Here is a 16,002-nt window from a genome sequence, read left to right as displayed (position 1 = left end):
ATTACTATGTCAAGGCTTCCAATTAATAATCTCATTGTAATTACACTACGAATACAATTATAATTTACAACAATACACACTTTATTCTGTTTATGTAAATTTCAGCAAAAATCCACGAGGAGATTGACAATGTAATAGGCAGAGATCGGAGCCCATCCATAGAAGACAAGAGTAAGATGCCGTATACCGAGGCCGTGATCCACGAGATCCAGAGATTTGCCGATATCTTCCCTGCGGGATTGCCCCACGCCGCCAGCAAGGACACGACCTTCAGAGGTTATCACATTCCTAAGGTGCGGTATTGTCGTCTTCTCTATCGTGTCATTCCTTTATATCTTCCCATATAGTCTTACATTTCAGTATGGAAGTCAAGGTGACCACTTATCTTCTTCTCTCTCCAGTCTGTATTCTAGGTTTCGTTGCGATTCCGGGGACACCAAATCTATATAGTTTTATTTACATTTTAACCCCTTAAGAAAAAAGTCCAAAATATTTCTATTTCCATATTCGCGGATGTATAGGGCGTTATTTTTGGCCGAGCCCGGTGTCATTTTTAGGCTCTACCATATTGGGAATAGTTATTGCTTTGATTGCATTTTACTCAAATTTTTATCATGGGTAGCAAAAATCTGAATTGTTTTCATGCTACAGCCTAGACCTCCTCTGGCCTCATTAAAAAATAATATTTTAGCCTGGACAACCTCTTTAGCTATGGAGTGACCATTGGTAGAGTTTAGTCTAGACAGTGGACTGACCAACTGGAGCATTTGCTCTAGATCAGGGGTGCTCACACTTTTTCAGCATGTGAGCTACTTTATAAACTGACCAAGGCAAAAGATCTACTACCCACTTCTTTTGGGGGCGGGCCTGTGGGCGGAGCAGGGCATGTCTGTGGGTGGGGCCGGGCATGTGGGTGGGGTCAGGCGGAGCGTGACAGCAGGAGACAGCGGCATTCTGTGGCCGCCCAGGGATCCCCGGTGTCTGCTTGTTCACAGCGCAGGCTGAGAGTTATCTCTGGACACTGGCAGGCTGGAGCTGCGGCAGCCCCGCCTGCCAGTGTCCGGAGAGGACTCTCAGCCTGCGCTGTGAACAAGCAGCACCCCGGCTCCCTCCATCCCTAAGAGCAGGGAGCGCGTGATTCCCCGGAGCTGCTGCTGTCCGGCCTGCAGGTGTCCGGAGTGCTTGTTCACAGCGCAGGCTGAGAGTCGACTCTCAGCCTGCACTGTGAACAAGCAGACACCGGGGATCCCTGGCTGCATCCCACGATCGACCCATACGTTCTTTGTGATCGACCAGTAGATCGCGATCGACTTATTGGGCACCCCTGCTCTAGATTGTATGTGTTAAACTGTGGACTGACCAGTGGCACTGTTTGTACTAGACTGTGGACTGACTGGTGACTAAGCCTGGAGCTTCACATTACAAAAGACCGTAAATGACATGCAAATCTTGTGATGTAGTGGCCATACTTCTCCTCCAAGCTTCCTGGAAACAAAATAACTCCAAGTGTAAGGTTCTTCAGTCTTTTCTCCTTTTATTTTTAAAACTGTTTGCTTGTTCTTATGTGTGTCAGGTTTCTGCTGAGCCCAAAGTGGTGGCATCGTGCACTTAGGGTGCGTGGACTGCGTTGAGGAGTGATTCACGGTCAATTTGCAGCCTGAGTGAATGCTGAGTGTAAGATTGAGTGAGTGGAGTAAATTAACCCCTGAGAGCCACCCTCGCGCCCCACGTCACATGCATCTGTGTGTGACAGACTCCTCCGACATTACCCAGACCCTGTTTAGTGACACTTTTACATCTCTGCATTTTATTCATCTCCTTTCAGGGCACTTTGGTATTTCCAGTCTTGACCTCCGTCATGAAAGACCCCCAACATTTCAGGACTCCAGATGATTTTGATCCCGGACACTTTCTTGATGAAAATGGTTGCTTTAAGAAAAGTGATGCCTTTATGCCATTCTCCATAGGTAAGGGATTATTAAAGTATGACTGATGTTTTGCTCCAAGGAAACCTGGGATTTGGTATCTGAATATAGGTTGAGCGACTCTTCTTTTGATATGGTTGGTGGATCTCGGCTAGATTTAGGAAGACCGAAAACATGACTTATAAGATCATTCATTGTATTGCTTTATCTTTAAATACACACAAGGGGGGGGGGGGGGGGTATCAATCCCTCCCACTTTTTTGGCGTAGAGGGATAGTATTGTGGTGCATATTTGGTGAAAGACCTTTTCTGGTGACAACGTGCACCACCACTATCATTCAAGCCACAACTATCATACTGTTCATTGCTTGCCACATTGTGCAGACGTTAGTAGAGCATGATGGGGGGCGGTGTGGGCCTGACATATTCATTATAACGCCATGACGGTTTCTAAGTCGTGGCGCACAAGACTGTGCTAGTGATTGGCGAACCCTTAAGATTCATCTAGGGGATCATTCGTTTCAAAACACATGAAAGTTCACCACCATTATGTGACAGATTGCACCCAAGGGAACCTTATTCAACAAAGTTAGCTGGTTAGACTGGACTTTGAGATTTTTTGCATCCACTGCAACAATTTTTCAGCTTCAGCTATGAACAGGGGTCCGTCTCCTCTTTTGACTTGGAAAATCCTAATCATACATTTAAAATGAGTTTCTAAACCTGACGAGCCTTTGACGTTTACTTCAACTTTTTCTTGAGTATGTTTGTTCTGTCTTCTCAGGTAAACGTATCTGCGTGGGAGAAGGTCTGGCCCGGATGGAGCTTTTCCTCTTTCTAACCACTATATTGCAAAGGTTTACCTTGGAGCCCACCGAAGACAGGAACAATCTGAGTATCGGCCCTGAGCCCAACACTAACGCTTCACGACCTCGTCCGTACCAGATGAAAGTCATCCCTCGGCTTTGAGTTGGAGACAAACTTCTCAGACCAATAAAACCTGAAGGTTCTCGACCTCCCAAGACAAGACATCTGCTCTAATATTTGGAGGATCTTGATTGTAAAAGTAAAACAATACAAAGACTTGTTTCCACAAGGATTCATAGACTTCTTCATTGTTTTTCACCGCCGGCCTGTTTTTCACGTGTCACATCCTTTTACCATTTGATCTGGTTTACGTTGATAGAACAATCAGGAAATTTATTGAGCAGAATAAAAATATTAAAATGGAACAAAATGCAGGATAAAGGGATCGAGAAAGGGATCGCACGACCTCAGAGACCGGGCAGGCTCACCCATAATGCTCTGCAAGAAGCCCTCATTGTCCACCGTTTTGGTTCCTCACGGACTCCGTAAATATATCAGGGCGCCTGAAAACAATCCAAAAACAAAGCAAAAATCTGCCCTCAAACAACCCATTAGTGCTCCTCCCCCGTACTCCGGGCCGTGCGCCTGAACAGAGGTCTCCGTCCTTACGGTGGATATTACCGAATTACAGAGACATTTTCTGGCATTTTCTTGTTTCTGGCTTTTAAATGTGTAAATTTTAGGTCTAACAGTATTATTGAAAAATAAATGAAATGTCACCTCCATTTTGGTTACATGCCAAAAGTTTTAATAAACTTCCTCAACGCTGTTTTGGTTGTTTATGGTCAGTATATGGATTATTTATGGGGTATTTCTATTCTACAGGCCTTGAAATGTCCCCTCAGAACTAAATTGTTCCCTAAAAAAATGGGTTTGCAAATTTTTCTTGAAAATTTGGAACATCGCTGTTAGATTTGGAGGAATAAAAGCATTCTGTACACTGGCTGAATGCTATACAGTGTACAGCATTCGGCCAATCAACGCTGGTCAATGCATTCCTATGAGAAAAAGTCAGCTCGTTCATAACCGCAAGCTGCCAGCTCTCCCGACTAGCAAGGACGAGCCTGCTGCAGAACCAGCGTAGATTGGCCGCATGCTATACAGTGTATACCATTTGGTCAATCAATGCTGGTTCTGCAGGACGAGTAAGGGCCGGTTCACATTAGCGCTTGCCTCCCGTCCGGAAGGAGTCCACAGGAGGACCCCCCCCCCCCAAACAGAATATCAGCGCAACTGCAAGCACTGGACAATTAAGCACAGGGACCCCATAGCATATAATGGGCTCTGTGTGCTTGCAGCGCACTGCCTGCACAAATGATTTATGCGGGCAGTTCGCGGCAAGCACACAGACCCGTTATATTCTATGGAGTCTGTGCGCTTTAACTGCACAGCGCTCCTCCTAAACACTCCTCAACTGCACAGCACTCCTCCTAAACACTCCTCAACTGCACAGCGCTCCTCCTAAACACTCCTCAACTGCACAGCACTCCTCCTAAACACTCCTCAACTGCACAGCACTCCTCCTAAACACTCCTCAACTGCACAGCGCTCCTCCTAAACACTCCTCAACTGCACAGCGCTCCTCCTAAACACTCCTCAACTGCACAGCGCTCCTCCTAAACACTCCTCAACTGCACAGCGCTCCTCCTAAACACTCCTCAACTGCACAGCGCTCCTCCTAAACACTCCTCAACTGCACAGCGCTCCTCCTAAACACTCCTCAACTGCACAGCGCTCCTCCTAAACACTCCTCAACTGCACAGCACTCCTCCTAAACACTCCTCAACTGCACAGCGCTCCTCCTAAACACTCCTCAACTGCACAGCGCTCCTCCTAAACACTCCTCAACTGCACAGCGCTCCTCCTAAACACTCCTCAACTGCACAGCACTCCTCCTAAACACTCCTCAACTGCACAGCGCTCCTCCTAAACACTCCTCAACTGCACAGCACTCCTCCTAAACACTCCTCAACTGCACAGCACTCCTCCTAAACACTCCTCAACTGCACAGCGCTCCTCCTAAACACTCTCCTCCTGCTACTCGTGGACTTGGTGGAATAGTGGTTTCCCCTGAAACGAGCATTGTTTCCCATAGACTATTATGGGGTCCGTGCACTCTAATTGCACAGCGCTCCTCCTAAACACTCTCCTCCTGCTACTCGTGGACTTGGTGACTCTCCTTTAGTGAATAGTGGTTTCCCCTGAAACGAGCATTTTCCCCATAGACTATAATGGGATTCGATATTTGATCGAGTAGTCTAATATTGAGGCTCTACTCGAAACGAATATCGAATCTCGAATATTTCACTGTTCGCTCATCTCTAGTACTTACTATTGTTTGTTGTTATTGTCAAGAATCTCATTTTATCTGCTGTTGCTTTAAGGTGACTGTCCCGACCAGTGAAGTTTCCGCAGTGTTCAGAGTTTTCCGGGGCTTCTCCCAGCCGAGGAGGGATATTTAACGCCTCTTCCCCCTCATCCAGCTGCCTGCTATTTGCTTGTACCTAGTGTGGCTTCCATATTCTGATTGTTTGTGCCTGGCTGCTCTATATATTGGGCGGCACAGTTTACGGCACACTCAGAAGACATACTGATATGGAATTTAGATTGTGAGCCTTATAAGGGACAGTGCTGAATATATCTTAAAGGGGTTTTCCGGGCAAAAAATATTTTTTACAAAATGTGTACTGGTGCTATTAATGGGTTAATAAGTGTGTTTTGAGTGATTTATGGGTGTCTATGGGGGGCCCCTAGTGTCTCCTACTTCTGTTTACATCTTTCTGCTTCCTGCTATGTAACTTCCTAACCCCTCTCCCCCCTCCATTACACCCCTCCCTGTCTAGCTATTCTTCCTATCTTAGTTATCCTATATGTCCTACCCTACCAATTCAGCCCAACCCCCGATCCATATTACATACTTACTCTTCTTCCTGTGATACGGCCTCTTCTCCTCCTGTACTATGTGCGCTCCTTTCCCACCGATGCGTCACCTCTACTGCGCATGCGTAGACACACAATAGAGGTGATTCACTGGCACCAGTGCATGCACAATGCTAGGAGAAGAGCGTGTGCCCTGCCAGTACAGGAGGAGGACTTGTTTTGATGGAAGAAGCTGTGCATGGGTATGTTTGAGTGAAGTGGATGGGGGGGAGTAGTAGTGATGATCTGTTTCCGGAAATGGGGAAACGGATCATCTCTGGAATATCAGAGAATGTCCCTAGGACCGCCCCAGGGATCTGAGTAATTATACATTTTTTTATTAATAATGTTACTTAGAAAGTAGGAGGGTGTTTAGCTTGTTTGTTCCTGGAAGTCCAATTGTCTGATTTTGCTTTTGACGTTACCTCTCGGAACTGACCTTTGGCTTCCAACTGGAGATTCACTTGTCTCCTGATTTATCCTCCTGGTTCTGCTCTGTCTTGTAAGGTTTTGTGGGTTCTGATTTGACTTCATTTTGTGGATGACACTGCAGGATTTGTACCAATACTATTTCCACAAACACGGCCTGTATTTCACCAGTGGAAAATTGTCCTTCATCCAACACAATATCCAGGATTTGCAGATTATATTTTTTTCTGCCAGTAGCAGGTCCTGCATTTTACTACGTAATGATAGGGAATGCAGATGTGCAGATGTGAGCCCTATAAGGGACAATGACCAAAACAATTGGAATATGATGGCGCTATATAAGGAAGCAAAATAAATAACAAATTTATATTGACCTTTGGATTGTTACTGGAAATCCAAATATAGTTTCCAAATATACCTGTGTTATTTAGCCTTGAAGCCCCAAGTAAAGGGATGGTTTATTCATATGCAAATAAGTGGGAAGTGCTTTGGGGGTGTGGCTTAATTTTCTGGGCTTTAGTCTCAGTTCTCGAGTCACAGGCAGAGCATTTTTCCCCTCCTTTGTATGTAAATAAAACTGCAATTTTAGACATTCTAAAAAGTTGACAATACACCCTACAAAGGCAGTGAATGTATAATAACTGCACATGCACAAGTGTATACAAGCCTAAGCGAGGACTGAATGCAAGTTGCCAACTTTGTGTGAGGGGGGTGACTTCACCAAATGACATGCTTTCCTAAAACTGTGCACCCATCAGCTGTACCCGAGGCACTGATGACACAATGGTCACAATAGAGCGGTCAGGAAGTTTGTGCAGCTGGGCGGCTCTGCTGGTGGGGGCCACACATGGATCCCTCCTCCTCTGTTTCCCATTCCCCCAACTTGTGCGGATGCAGGAGGTTCTTGGCTGGTGTGAGGAGGGGCTGGGGCACAGTTCAGGAACTGTACAACTATTCTGCTGCTTAAGGGACTGTCTGTAAAGATCCATCTACCTGCTGCACTGGAGAATGTTGTGTAGCACAAGTCCCAGCTGACTGCTGAATACTACCTGCATGGTGCAGAGATAGGACACGAGGGTGCTAAGATGGCCGTGGGTAGGTGAAGGGTGTCATGGGGTAGAGCTAGGAGATCTTGCAGGACAGGGTCTGGACACAACTTCATCTCCCTCCAGATCTGCGGGAAGAGAGAACTCGGATACTTGTGGGAACGAGCGCAGGAAATGCAGAAGACAGGTAGAGCCAGGTGTCAATAATGTATAACCCCTCCCGCAGAGGTACTAGGAGGGTATACACGAAACTGAGCAGGTGATCGGGGGCATATTATATCTCTGACTTCAGGACTAGAAAACCCCTTTAAATATCACATCTAGTCCATTGCACTCTGCCCTCTATACACACCCAGCCTGTTGGCAGTGACTGTATCCTGGCAGCTCGCCCTTGTCCTGGTCATATATATATATATATACAGCAGGATACAGTGCACACAGTGCTGCAGTCACCGGGACCAGGACACAGTACACACAGCGCTGTAGTCTCAGGATGGCTCTGAATATTGGATCAACTCTTCTCCTGGCTACTGGAGTCGCTCTACTCATATACCTCATTAAATGGTGGGGAAGGGTCAAACATAGGAACCTGCCCCCAGGACCTACCCCTCTACCCGGCCTGGGGAATATGCTGCAGATCAACAACTCAGAACTGCCTCGGTGTTTAGTTCAGGTAAGTCCTGTCCACTGATCTATTTACTACTCTTCTTAGGACACCAGTCACATACAAGAGAGAACCTATTCTCTCTGCTGCCTGAGGCGAGAAAATTCCCCAAAAAATACCCAATCCGGCAATCTTTGGTTGATTTGTTGGATTAAAATAAAAAGGTTTATCTTATCTTATCGGCATGATGTGGCACTGCTAATTAATATTGTAGGCCACACCTCCCAATGACAGATCAGAAAACTGCCCCTATTTGGCCGACACAATATAACACCCCCTACTTGCTCCCACACTGTATTACCCCCATTACTGGCTCCCACACTGTATTACCCCCATTACTGGCTCCCACACTGTATTACCCCCATTACTTGCTCCCACACTGTATTACCCCCATTACTGGCTCCCACACTGTATTACCCCCATTACTGGCTCCCACACTGTATTACCCCCATTACTGGCTCCCACACTGTATTACCCCCATTACTGGCTCCCACACTGTATTACCCCCATTACTTGCTCCCACACTGTATTACCCCCATTACTGGCTCCCACACTGTATTACCCCCATTACTGGCTCCCACACTGTATTACCCCCATTACTTGCTCCCACACTGTATTACCCCCATTACTGGCTCCCACACTGTATTACCCCCATTACTGGCTCCCACACTGTATTACCCCCATTACTGGCTCCCACACTGTATTACCCCCATTACTGGCTCCCACACTGTATTACCCCCATTACTGGCTCCCACACTGTATTACCCCCATTACTTGCTCCCACACTGTATTACCCCCATTACTGGCTCCCACACTGTATTACCCCCATTACTGGCTCCCACACTGTATTACCCCCATTACTGGCTCCCACACTGTATTACCCCCATTACTTGCTCCCACACTGTATTACCCCCATTACTTTCTCCCACACTGTATTACCCCCATTACTGGCTCCCACACTGTATTACCCCCATTACTTGCTCCCACACTGTATTACCCCCATTACTTTCTCCCACACTGTATTACCCCCATTACTGGCTCCCACACTGTATTACCCCCATTACTGGCTCCCACACTGTATTACCCCCATTACTGGCTCCCACACTGTATTACCCCCATTACTGGCTCCCACACTGTATTACCCCCATTACTGGCTCCCACACTGTATTACCCCCATTACTGGCTCCCACACTGTATTACCCCCATTACTTGCTCCCACACTGTATTACCCCCATTACTGGCTCCCACACTGTATTACCCCCATTACTGGCTCCCACACTGTATTACCCCCATTACTGGCTCCCACACTGTATTACCCCCATTACTGGCTCCCACACTGTATTACCCCCATTACTTGCTCCCACACTGTATTACCCCCATTACTGGCTCCCACACTGTATTACCCCCATTACTTGCTCCCACACTGTATTACCCCCATTACTGGCTCCCACACTGTATTACCCCCATTACTTGCTCCCACACTGTATTACCCCCATTACTTGCTCCCACACTGTATTACCCCCATTACTGGCTCCCACACTGTATTACCCCCATTACTGGCTCCCACACTGTATTACCCCCATTACTGGCTCCCACACTGTATTACCCCCATTACTTGCTCCCGACTGTATTACCCCCATTACTGGCTCCCACACTGTATTACCCCCATTACTTGCTCCCACACTGTATTACCCCCATTACTGGCTCCCACACTGTATTACCCCCATTACTGGCTCCCACACTGTATTACCCCCATTACTTGCTCCCACACTGTATTACCCCCATTACTGGCTCCCACACTGTATTACCCCCATTACTGGCTCCCACACTGTATTACCCCCATTACTTGCTCCCACACTGTATTACCCCCATTACTGGCTCCCACACTGTATTACCCCCATTACTTGCTCCCACACTGTATTACCCCCATTACTGGCTCCCACACTGTATTACCCCCATTACTTGCTCCCACACTGTATTACCCCCATTACTGGCTCCCACACTGTATTACCCCCATTACTTGCTCCCACACTGTATTACCCCCATTACTTGCTCCCACACTGTATTACCCCCATTACTTGCTCCCACACTATATTACCCCCATTAGTGGCTTCCACACTGTATTACCCCCATTACTTGCTCCCACACTGTATTACCCCAATTACTTGCTCCCACACTATATTACCCCCATTAGTGGCTTCCACACCGTATATTGACTTTTTCCGCTTTCTTCTTTGGGGCCCCACATTACATTGTTCTCTTCTTTTTTGGCCCCTAACAGTATACTTTCTCCTTGTTTTGGCCCCCATACAGTGATATACTGACCTAACATGTTGGATGATTTGGATCAAACTGGACTTGACCAAAATCTTTCTAAAGTTTCAGGCTCCGGAGAGACTAATAGCTGTAATGGCTGTAAATCTTCTGATAAAGTATCAGCATTCTGTGCAGGATTGTCCTGTCCCTCATCCTGTCCGAATACTTACAGAAGTCCTCCGATGATCCTGCAATAGTAACCTTATCACAGACTGAGACGACAGGGAATACAGAGACTTAAATCAGGACTTTGTGGACTGGTGGCAGTGGAACCACTATAGGATCAAGGCTGGGAAGACCAAGGAGATGATGGTGGACTTTAGTAAGTGGAGAAGTTCCCCTGAATCCGGTGGACATCCAGGGCATGAGTATTAAGATAGTCCAGACCTATAAGTACCTGGGTGCGCTCCCCAATAATAAGCTGGACTGGGCCGATCACCTGGATGTGCTGCACAGAAAGGGCCACAGCGGGCCCTGTGGTAGAATCAGCCATCTTCTTCAGAGTGGCCTGCTGGGGAGCAGTATACCAGTCAGGGACAGAAATAGACTTGACAGGCTGGTTAGAAGGGCCGGCTCTGTCCTGGGGAGCCCCTTGGACCCAGTACAGGTGGTGGGTGACAGAAAGATACTGTCCATGGTGAGGTCCATGCTGGAGAACAACTCCCACCCCATGTATGAGACCGTGATAGCACCGGGCAGTATTGTCAGTGACCGTCTGCTTCACCCCAAGTGTGAGAAGGAGCTATCGGAGATCTTTCCTCCCAACCGCGGTCAAGCTGTATAATCTACATCAGGCCGAGCGAAGATCACTCCGCACTGAGAACTAAATGATCCTGAAGTTGTGATCTGCTCCTACTATCTGCTTTCTTTTATCTTTTTATCTGCACCTACTGTCACTGTCTCTACCGGGAGCTTCTGTATTTGTATTTTGTATCATTATTGTATATATATCAGTATTGTATTATATATCCAGGCTGTTGTAACACACTGGATTTCCCCGTGGTGGGACTATTAAAGGATTATCTTATTTTATGGGATTCTCATGTACAGGATCCTCCTCTCTAGGAATGACAATGGCCGCAGTGTTACATACGCTGCTATATAATGTATTCTCTATCTCTATAGTTTGGTAAGACGTACGGACCGGTCTATACCCTCTACATAGCAAACTATCCCATGGTAATACTGACCGGGTACGATGCGGTGAAGGAGGCGCTGGTGGATCGCAGTGATGCGTTTAGTGATAGAGGAGAAATAGGAACCGGGGAGATTCTTTCTAAGGAGTTTGGTAAGGATAATGGAGCATCAGTGTCTCTACTATATATAGGTTTGTATGAGATCCCGACCCCTGACAATCCATTGCAGCATCGGCTTTCCGTCACGACATACCGCTCCTGATTAGGCCTAGGATAAAAGGGCCTACACAGGAGCATGTCTCCAGCCGCGGACGCCGCGCGCATAACTCGTGGCAAGATAGGTCATTTGTTTGTTTTTTCCGCTACTAGCTAGCAGAAAAAAAAGTGAGCGGCTTCCATGGAAGTCACTGGGAGCCATTTTTGCAGGCGGATTTTGAGGTGGATTTCACATCAAAATCCACCTGCAAAAAACTCTGTGTGAACATATCCTAAGGAAACACCAGACATGGGAGCCCAGGAACGGTGAGAGAAGTGGGGTATTTTTGGAGTTTCCACACCACCCCTGGGCCTCCACTTTCTATACTCTGGAGTCTAAAGAAAGTATAATATTAGGGTTGAGCTGATCTTGAGATTTCAGGATCGTTTTTAAAGTCCGAATTTCCGATCATTTTCCATTCAACCCCAATCCCGATCCCAATGCAAGTCAATGGGATTTTTTTAATAATCGAAGATCGGATTTTTAAAAATGATCCTATTCACTCACAGCATGGAGTCTAAAAATGTAACGCTTTAATTGTTAGGCTCCACGCTGTGTAGTAAAATCCTCTGGCTACTTAGTCCCCCCGGTGTCCACTTACCTGCACAGATCGCTGCTCCGATCCCCGCTGTCCTCGGCTTAGGAGAGTGTGGGCGGGTGATGTGAGTGCTCCCCTCCCAGTACCCGCTCACACTCTCCTAAGCCACAAGCCCCGCCTTCTTCATAGGTCTGTAACACTAACCTGGGAGGCGGGGGTGGCGAGGCAAGAAGAACAGCGTGAACAGTGGGGACCGAACCAGCGGCAGCGCTTCTGTGCAGGTAAGTGTTAGCTACTAGAGATGTTAGCTAGTCTCCCATTAGAATGAATGGACGCAGCCAGTGCGCAGGGGGTTAAGCGGCCGGATGCCGGCACAGGCTGTGTGTCGGTGGCATCTATTCATTCCTATAGGACCTACCTAACATTGTTGGCCAGTAGCAAAGCATTGTGGGAAATAACCTCTGACCTCGATCTTGTCTAAAAAGATTGGGATCGGAATTCCGATCGCAATCATGAAATTTACTCGATCGACGATCGGAATCCGATCTTTTCCGATCCCGATTGCTCAACCCTATATAATAGTGATTCATGTGTGATGGACCCAAAATATTTGAGTTCAGGTCAACAGTGCTTAACAATAAAAAAAAAAGACAAAAAAACTCCCTGGCGTCTGCTGTTACCTGTCTGTCACAGTTGAGTGGTGAGACCACACAGTCTTATCTTACCTTATCTTACCTTATCTTACCTTGGTGAATTCTTGGAATCTTATTTCTTAAATACTTTGTTACAAACTATTTGTCTTTTTTTGGGCTAATTCTAAAGTTGGGTAAATTTACAGGGGTCATTGCGAGCAACGGAGAGAGGTGGAAAATCATTCGGCGGTTTTCTCTGACAACTTTGAGAAGTTTTGGAATGGGAAAGAGAAGCATTGAAGAAAGAATCCAGGAAGAAGCCCGATGTCTCGCTGAGAAATTTATGAAGGAGAAAGGTGGGTGGAGGTCCAAAATACTTGTCATATTTGCTGTGGATCCATATCCATGTGTGCAGACGTAAAGGAATAGATAATAGATGAGCGTCCACCTCTTTGACCTCCATCTATCTCAAGAACAGGGTCCCATCCACAACCACAGTGAATAGACAGTGGCCATGTACGTGTGAGTCTCTCCAACTACTCATATGGAAGTTCTAAGTATGGCCAAGCCGGCAGACTCTCCATTGAGCCATGGCTGCTTTAGTGAGCGCCACGTTCAAATCACAGGCCATGTAAGGTCACGTTCATTGGTCACATGGCTGGATTGCATCACAGTCCCATCCAATAGAAGAGGGCAGTGATAAGCAGAGTTGCTGTGTAATGTGTGGGACGGGGCCACTAGACGGCCAGAAGATCCACCAGTGGGCCCAGGCTCTTGAACTCAATAATGGACTGTTGAGGCCCAGCAAAAACTAAATGAATTTAGAAACTACTAGGGTGTGTTTCCTAGGGGATGATGGATTGTAGGCCCTCAGAATCAGTTTTATCTTTTGAGCCAAAGAACTTCAGTCTGATGAACAGTGTTTGTATGAAGAAGCTGCAACGTTCATCCAAATGTGGCCGTCTCTGTAACCAGCTGATCTGCAGGGGTACCAGGCGCTTGATTCCATACTACCTAATATCCTAAACAAAGATCATCGATCTCTTAGTCCTGGAGACCCCCATTACAGTAATGACCGACCATCTCTTAATATTTACAGAGAGTCCTATTAACCCAGAAGACATGCTGAGACTCGCTGTGTCCAACGTCATCTGCTCCGTTGTGTTTGGCGATAGATTTGACTACGAAGACCAGAAATTCCTGACTGTCATGTTACATTTTCACAATCTTTCTGAGCTGTTCAACAGCCGTTTAGGGCAGGTAAATATTGTAGAATCTCTATCATGTCTATGGGGGCGATGTCATTCTCATGGATTTACCACCATTCGCTACCAATGGTGGTCAAAGCTCTCCAGATTTGTTTTGCAAAAATTTTGGATGTTTGGCAAGAAATTTGGTTTGAGAATGAACTTGTTTGGTCTTGTTTGTTGTTCTCAGGCTGGCCGCCATGTTTCCTGGCCCCCAGGTCATGTGGATTACACTTTGACTATACAGCATATAGGAAGATACTGTAAGATCAAACTGTGATGTGCTTGGCATCCCCCCACAGGGTCATTGAGGCCAAATTAGAGGCCTCAGAGATCTGGAGACCACAAGACCTAGCAGATTGCTGGGAAAGAGACTGGACTGCTGGAGGATGGAATGGCGAGGCTCAGCAAAGTTGAGGGTTTTTTTTATTTTCAGACACCTTGACTGGTCCCCAACTTTGACGTATTTATGGGCAACAAAACACACAAAATTTTGGGCTCGTTGGAAATTCTCAATGATCCCAGCTTATTACAAACCGGTTTGCTCATCATTATTTACCACCGTTGACTTTAGCAATGTATCTCCATGGTTAAAGACTACAAACAAACCTGGTGTAGTCTGATCCTCCAGTTATAGTTTCCTCCATCTGTCCCCGACGTCTAACCAATATATGCTTGGTAGCTTAGCCAACAATCGTGAGGGCAATAACAAAAGTCACTGAAATATCGAAGTATCTAATGTAGTCACATAGGATATTAGCGGAAAAATAAATGTTTGCTTTTTCTATGGCTTTTTTTCCCCTAAAATAGCTGCTTAACATCTTCCCAAACATCATGCGTCACATTCCGGGTCCTCACCTCAAGATGTTCACACTTATGGATAAGATAAAACGGTTTGTTAAGGACAGGGTGACGTCGCACCGAGACACCCTGGATGAGAACTGTCCCCGAGACTTCATCGATTGCTTCCTCGTGAAGATGGAGGAGGTGGGTTTGTAGGAAACGGGTAGAACATGTGAAGGGGTCAATAGCAAGTAACAATCTGTAGAATATGTTCTAAGTAGAGATGACGAGTAGTATTCGATCGAGTAGGTATTCAAAATACTCGTACTCGATCGAATACTACTCGCTGTTCGAATGGAAAAATTTGATGCAGAACCAGCATTGATTGGCCGAATGCTATACAGTCGGCCAATCAACGCTGGTTCTTCTCCTACCTTTAGAAGTCTTCTCCGCGCAGCGTCCCCGCGGCGTCTTCCGGCCCTGAATTCACTGTGCCAGGCATCGGGCCTAGACAGAGCCGACTGCGCATGCCCGTGCTACAAGAAAATGGCCGCTTTGACTGTAACCAGCCATTTTCTTGTAGTGCGGGCATGCATAGTCAGCTTTGCCCAGGCCCGATGCCTGGCAGAGTGAATGAAGAGCCGGAAGACGCCGCGGGGACGCTGCACGGAGAAGACTTCTTGGAGAATCCAGTCCCGACTCGTGGACTTGGTAAGTTCAATTTGTTTGAACGTTGCCTACCCCTGAGACGAGCATTTCCCCCCCATAGAGTTAGGATTTTAGTTAGTCCATTAGGATTCGATATTCAATTTGAGTAGTTGAATATTGAGGGGCGACTCGAAACGAATATCGAATAGCGAACATTTTACTGTTCGCTCATCTCTAGTTCTAATAAGTCATTGTATGGGTGGGAAGATAATATTGTATTTTTACCTTCTGTTATATCAGCATCATGCAAGGTATTGATAAAGTTTTATTTTCCAGGAAAAAAAGAATCCGGACACAGAATTTCACGAGGAAAACCTGGAGGCGACGATATTGGACTTATTCTTTGCGGGAACAGAGACCACAAGCCTGACCCTGAGATACAGTTTCCTTATACTCATGAAGTATCCAGATATACAAGGTAACAACCAGTTTTATGTTTGTAATATGTGAAATAATCCATCTTACTCCTCCGATAGACTTGTAGGGAGTTCTGGGGTAACATCGGGGGAAGGCAGTGCAGGAGATAAGAGAAGGAG

The 16,002-nt window shown here is 46.5% G+C and overlaps 2 protein-coding genes across 3 annotated transcripts in view; both read left to right on the top strand.

Moving 5' to 3' along the window:
- The window catches only part of LOC142184141 (cytochrome P450 2A4-like), a 14,054-nt gene extending 10,553 nt beyond the window's left edge, over positions 1-3,501 (top strand). The window contains exons 7-9 of the mRNA XM_075258871.1: positions 106-293; positions 1,826-1,967; positions 2,710-3,501. Coding sequence (XP_075114972.1) covers positions 106-293; positions 1,826-1,967; positions 2,710-2,894 — 515 coding nt within the window. The 3' untranslated portion in view covers positions 2,895-3,501. The remainder of the gene's footprint in view (positions 1-105; positions 294-1,825; positions 1,968-2,709) is intronic.
- A 3,661-nt stretch (positions 3,502-7,162) lies between these two features.
- The window catches only part of LOC142184139 (cytochrome P450 2C8-like), a 41,857-nt gene continuing 33,017 nt past the window's right edge, over positions 7,163-16,002 (top strand). The window contains exons 1-6 of one of the 2 annotated variants that reach the window (XM_075258866.1): positions 7,187-7,859; positions 11,292-11,454; positions 12,935-13,084; positions 13,828-13,988; positions 14,786-14,962; positions 15,743-15,884. In XM_075258866.1, coding sequence (XP_075114967.1) covers positions 7,680-7,859; positions 11,292-11,454; positions 12,935-13,084; positions 13,828-13,988; positions 14,786-14,962; positions 15,743-15,884 — 973 coding nt within the window. In that variant the 5' untranslated portion in view covers positions 7,187-7,679. Of the gene's footprint in view, positions 7,860-11,291; positions 11,455-12,934; positions 13,085-13,827; positions 13,989-14,785; positions 14,963-15,742; positions 15,885-16,002 lie in introns of both variants that reach the window. The other variant, XM_075258868.1, reaches the window with a different exon arrangement.

This window comes from Leptodactylus fuscus, chromosome 11, assembly GCF_031893055.1.
Source record: "Leptodactylus fuscus isolate aLepFus1 chromosome 11, aLepFus1.hap2, whole genome shotgun sequence".
NCBI lineage: Eukaryota > Metazoa > Chordata > Amphibia > Anura > Leptodactylidae > Leptodactylus > Leptodactylus fuscus.
The sequence above is the reverse complement of the archived record's forward strand: the minus strand, read 5'-3'. Positions and strand labels throughout refer to the sequence as shown.